The sequence below is a fragment of the Nylanderia fulva genome, unplaced genomic scaffold (genome assembly GCF_048542155.1).
Source record: "Nylanderia fulva isolate GAGA-0341 unplaced genomic scaffold, ASM4854215v1 Scaffold35, whole genome shotgun sequence".
In the NCBI taxonomy this organism is placed as follows: Eukaryota; Metazoa; Arthropoda; class Insecta; order Hymenoptera; family Formicidae; genus Nylanderia; species Nylanderia fulva.
The window spans coordinates 1,492,545-1,498,544 of record NW_028190422.1 but is presented as its reverse complement, the minus strand read 5'-3'; the positions used below and the strand labels follow the sequence as shown (position 1 = coordinate 1,498,544).

The 6,000-nt window shown below is 41.8% G+C and overlaps 1 protein-coding gene across 1 annotated transcript in view; it reads left to right on the top strand.

The window, feature by feature from the left end:
* Positions 1-210: 210 nt before the first annotated feature.
* LOC114934997 (uncharacterized) overlaps positions 211-6,000 on the top strand; it is a 154,803-nt gene continuing 149,013 nt past the window's right edge. Inside the window, exon 1 of the mRNA XM_029307737.2 lies at positions 211-1,462. Within this exon, the coding sequence (XP_029163570.1) occupies positions 1,423-1,462 (40 nt within the window). The 5' untranslated portion in view covers positions 211-1,422. The remainder of the gene's footprint in view (positions 1,463-6,000) is intronic.

Sequence of the window (6,000 nt, the reverse complement as noted above, 5' to 3'; positions counted from 1 at the left end):
ATAACGGAGACCTCGCGATTTGAACCGTTCGCGATCTCGTGAAGAGGCATTGGCGAGATTTCGTAAGACGGCGTTAACGCGCCTTCTAGCGAGAGGATCGGTCGAGTCGGAGCCTGGTCGCATATTGCTGGCACGACGCCAGCACAGGCGTCCCGACGCTTGCCGAGATGGTGGACCGAGTCCGGCCGAAGGCAGCGTCCCGGCGTTAGCGTCGGCGTCGGCACGACGGGCGTCCGTCAGTGCGCGTGTGACATGGCTGCGAGGCGCTACTACGACGACCTGGACGACGTCCTTCATCTCGCGATGTGATACACACCCCGCGACACCCTCGCCTACGATTCTCGCGCGACTCGCAGCGGTATATCTAGCCGATACGGGAATGAGTCATAATCGTCGAGCGTTGCGAAAGACTATATAGTATCCCGATGATACGGTCGATCGTCGTGTGACACCCCTCGTCGATACATCAGAAAGAAGGAGCAAGGAATTTATTCATTTTCTCATTCGTTGATCGCTCTTTTCTTATTGGCGATTTCGGAAATATTCGCGGATAGAAGCGAGAGACGATAATTTTCGTGTGAGAGAAAATCAGGACGAACGTTGCTCCAAACTTTTTCGATAATTATCATGCCAGGTCTTTGATTGTCAGAGCGTCGGGGGCGGCACCATAATTGCCTGCCGAGAGATCGAGATGCGTGGACAGGAAAAGCGGAACGATGTAAGAGACAAGTGACCCCGAGTCCCCCGAGCAAGATGACAAGTCGAAGGGTTGATCTTTAGCAAGTGCGATCTTATCTCGCGTGTATGAAGCGCAACGTAGCATTCCCACAGATAGACGAAGCTGCATTCCCTCTAATCTCGATCGCGAAAACTGTTTTCGAGAAATTGTACATAAATCGCTCGCACACAGAGAACGTATGTCATTAACGCGCATTCTTTATTCCTAATCGAATGTCAATCGTTTAATTATTAAATAATTATCTAACTTAATAATTCAGTGCTACACATATCGCTGTCATCGTGGCATCAGACTATGATTTATAAACTGTCAGAAAAATCGAACTCTCTTGAAACGCGAGCAACTGCTCGCCAGAGCTTTATACATGCATGAAACTTTTCTATAATCTAAAAAAAATATATAGATGTGCGCGCGGATGAAACAATTCGATGAATCATGGCGCGATTTTAAGCGGGAACTCGGACAACCGAGGGGTTGATCCTCGGGGTGGCGCTCGATCGTCAACGGTTGGACATATCGAGACAATTTTTTCTCCCATCTAACTTGAACATTAATTCGGCGCGTCGCGAGGAGTGCGGGGATAAAGGAGAGAGTGCATGTGAATGTGCGCGCTCGTGCGTATCTGTGCGCGAAGTGCATAAAGCGACGATGGGATATCGGTGAGATCACGAGGTCACCGCAGAATGCCTGAGCCGAGGGCAAAGCGCTGTAAACACTGTGACGGTACGCGTGATTGGTTGGCGACTACGTCGCGATCAATGGTTACGTTCTCGCTGACCCTTAACACGACCGCTGCGACTAACATCTGTGTCGACTAATAAAGAGTGTTACGTTTGAGATTGAGATTGTGTGCATTTTCAGTTCCCATTAACCCCCCTAGCGTATATATATATTTGTGCGAAAGACGCTTCGTCACGCCGAGTTTATGCGAAGTCGATAAATAAGTAAGTCAAGTAGCGTATTACTTGCTGAAATGTAGGCAAGTAATATCCTACTTGATTCCGCCTCTTTACACGACTTCATCATTAAGAATCACATCGCGCGTATATTTTTAAAAAATACAATTTCTCACGCTTGCGTGAGATTTCAATTAAATTTTTTAGAGTTAAGATTTTAAAAAATGTTCGAATTACAAAATTTTCATGAATTTATTACTAGACAAAATTATTTAACAAGGTTTCAAGCAAGGTTTTTTCGCTATAATACGAGAGATCCTAATCGGGATGAGACTCTATTTTATTTGTGGGTCATTTATTCCACGACTGCGACCGGACATTTGGACCGCGCTTGAGACGAATGAATGCGTAAAGCGCATTCCGGATCGGGCGGCGACCACGTCCAACTGTACTCCTTCTTCTCTATCTATCTCGTTCTCTTCCTCAGGCCTTTTCTCTTCATCCCTCTGTCCTCCTCTTGCCCTTCTTTTCCGTCGTGCTCTATGCCACAGTATTTTTATCCACGGTTATTCACCCTCTTATCTTGTAGATGCGATTGACAATTATTTATCTGGATTAACCATCGAATTTTTGTATATCTCGTGTAATCTTCCGGGACATTATGCGGAATTTGTGAGTGATCTAAGAAAGTTTTTAGAAATATAGTTTCTATTTTAAAACTCGGATTTAGAATCAAAATCGTGGTGCTGGGTTGTGTGCGGAGGTTTATTTGAATTTCTTTCGTGATTAAATCGCCTGTAAACACCGAACCGTACAAGTATGCTAAACGATCACTGCTTTTCCCGGTATTGACCTACTTACTTTCCTCAACAATTTTACGCCAGGATCGCGTCCGCTTTCTTTATTATCGTATCTGTTGGTGATTTTATAAACAACGTCGCAAAGTACAGCCAGACATTTCGCCATAAGTGTCAAATGGCGCGACTTAAAATCCATATTATTTTCAATCCGAAGAGGGAATCGCCCTTGTTTTCAAGGAGGGACAACTTTACAGATGACAAATGAACCGTATTTCCGCAGGCGTTTCGAAGAGCTAATTATATATCGGATATACGCAAAGTGAATTTTCTCGATGCTCGAGCCTAAGTCAGAAAGCTTTCAACCTAACACGATGATATATGACATTTTAAAAGCCGGACATTTTTTTTAGCTGAGAAACAAGCATTCTTCATTAATGTTCATTTTTTAAACCATCAATTTGCATTAATTACAAAAGATAAAATATAAATAGTCTCGCGCGTAAAATCGTATCTTCTATTTTAATCTATATATTTTACAAAGCCTACGAAAAAAATATTTGTAAAATATAGCTTCTTTTATATTGTAATTATTTTGTATATTTCAATATATTAAGATTCAAGTACACTGTTCTATATTTGTTTAATTTTTGTTTTGAATGTAACGTATTAGGACTTTTACGTCGGTCCGATGAGCTATGTGAATCTAGCACTCGACTTTAACAAAATTAATTTTTTAATATGAAAAATGATAGCATTTCGCGTTTGTGGTTTTATCAATTAAAAAATTTTTTTAATGAAAAAATATTGTGACTACAAACAAAATGTCATCATTTTTCGTATTAAAAAATTAATTTTTTAAAAGTCGGGTACCAAGTTTACATCCCTCATCCTCATCATAAAACAAACGAATCAGCTCGTTTCGCGAATATAGAAACGATGATGTGATCTTGCTGAAAAAGTTGAAGGTTGCATTCTTAAGGTTTGTCTTATATTGAACACGTATAATGTAATATATCGCCCATTCTTTGCATTCACTTTTTCTCGTGTTTCAAAGAGAAATGATAACTGACAGACGACAAAATGCTATTTTCTCGTTCTACCGGACGCGCAGACTTAGTTTCTTTTCTTTTTCTACTTTTTTTTATTTCCGTGTCTGATGATCGCACGGTTGCGTAACGCGAAGCTTATTTCTACGCTCTTTTCTCGCGATGATCATCAAGTCCCCGTAGTCAATAAGTATAAAATTGTCGGCGATCGTGGGCGTTGACAATCGGATGATCGCGGGGAGGCTCGTTTGCCGTGTCGTAGGAGACGATCGATAAATCTCGATCTAAATTTATCTTCTCCACGGGAAGGTGTTGCTCGTAATCCGCGATGCTTTTTTCGATTTATGGCCAACGCTTTCCAACCGCAGTTTTATAGCTTCGCGCTATTGCGTAAACATGCATTATTCCGTAATTTCGTGGCAATTACTCAGCCGCCATAGTGATCATTTATATTGCGCTCTCGGGCGAATGGCAGTTTTCTCTTAACGTACGTATGTCCCTCTGATTTCTGGAGTCGAATTTTTGGACGACCTCGACGCGAAGTCTTAGCGCCCGTCTCACGACGGGCATAAAAGTGATTCGTAGATACGCGAATGGCTCATAAACATCGGGTCGAGCAGCTGTCGATGGAAAACATGGTCTATATTTAAGCCTGACTACGTTGGATATCCCATGGCCGGTCTTGACAATAGAGATCGGACACACAGAATTCATTCCGCTCGAGATACGTGCGTAATCGGAACACAGATGTGATTAATCATTTCCTAAAACTAGCGCTTTAAAATATATATCGACGGCAGTCAATGGCGAGAAAAGAATATCGACGTCTAAATATTATGAGAAACAGGTCGAAGAATTTTCGGGACATTGACGACGCCCCCGCGTTTCCCAACGTGTTTAAATCATTTAAAGAGCAACTCTTTTAATGCGACTCGGAGTTTACTGTATAAACGTTATAAATCTAGGCTAGGTCGCTAGACGAGGATGAGATCGCGAACGCGACTCGCCAACAAGTGGATCGTACATCAATTCTATTCATCCTCCGTCATTATTATTATACCATCGTCGTTTGTTCTCTCTCCGCAGTCGTCAACGCGCGGTTCGCTTTTACGACTTTTATCTGTGTATAAGCGAGAAAAATCGAGATCTCTGTCCAGCAACGCTGACCTTCGTAGGATTCGCTCGCGTCGATTCGTTCGCGGGATATGAATTTGGCAGCTCGTGATTCTGGACGACTCTTTCGATTATTTATCGACACGATATGCGCGAAGAGCGTGGGCGAACCTGGCGTTCCTTCTCTGTCCTTTCCCTCCTTTTTCTGGCTGGACTCCAAACGGTAGCGACACCCTCACATCTACGGATTATTTCTCAGTACGACGTATTATGCGTCTGCCGTACTGACGCTTTCGAGTAGAAGTCTTACGCATGAACGCCCACATGTGCACGTTACAGGCTTACACATATTACGTCGTCGCGATTACGTACTTCTTTTGCGAATCGCGTGGCCGTGCTCTTCGTGTTTACGGACTTTCGCATACGTTCGCGATGTTAATGAAAGTGCACGCTTAATCGAGCATATTCAATCAAAAAGTAATATTGACGCCGACGTGAAATCTTGTTAACATATTAAAAATCATTATTCTGTGGTCTTTTTTTCGCATTGAGAATTTCGTGTATTCGTGCATTTTACTCGGCTTATTGGACGAAAATCATAATAATCTTCGAAGGCGTTTCGCGACTGTCAAGAAACGGGGATAATCATATACCTAATAGAAATGCTTACGAAATGTAGATTGCACCAGATTAGAACCACGAAAATAATACCGTGAAATCGGTCGGCTGACTATAACTATACGCGAATATTAAATTATATTCGTAACTGCTTTTAGCTTGTTCATAATAATGTCAACTACACCTGCACGTTTCGTATATGTAGTTATTTATTTAATGTTTCATGTTACTAATGTATTTGACGCCCAATTCTAAATACTGATTTTGTGGAACATAACTTATACGTATAAATCATCAGCCTTGTTAAGTTAAGATAAGTGATTAATGCATTAATCAGAAAAATTATTTGTTAATAGTTGTTGATAAGATGAAGGAACAGTAAGAAGTATTAATAATTCTTTTACTCTTTTAAGCATTTTTTCTCTCTATGCTGAATAATGATCTTTTCTCGGTCTGACAACGAGAATCATAACATTAACTCGTTATTTAACTCCGTCGTCGCAATTAGACTTATATTTATGACAGTGGCACGAAACGAGGGTAATCTCACTCAAACAAGGAAGTCGGGTTTGATATATATTTAACGTTATACGTCGTTGTCGATTGTTCCGATGGAACAACGTAATATCCGCCGTCTTTCTCTCCCTGTAGTCTTTTCCGTCTTCTGTTTGGATGCACACACGCGCCGCGTTCTTCTGTTGCTCTTGGCAGATATAAGCGTGGTTTACGCCGTAACAGCTGTACGCGCACGCACTTTGCTCGCACAAAACATTGCTAATGGACCGACA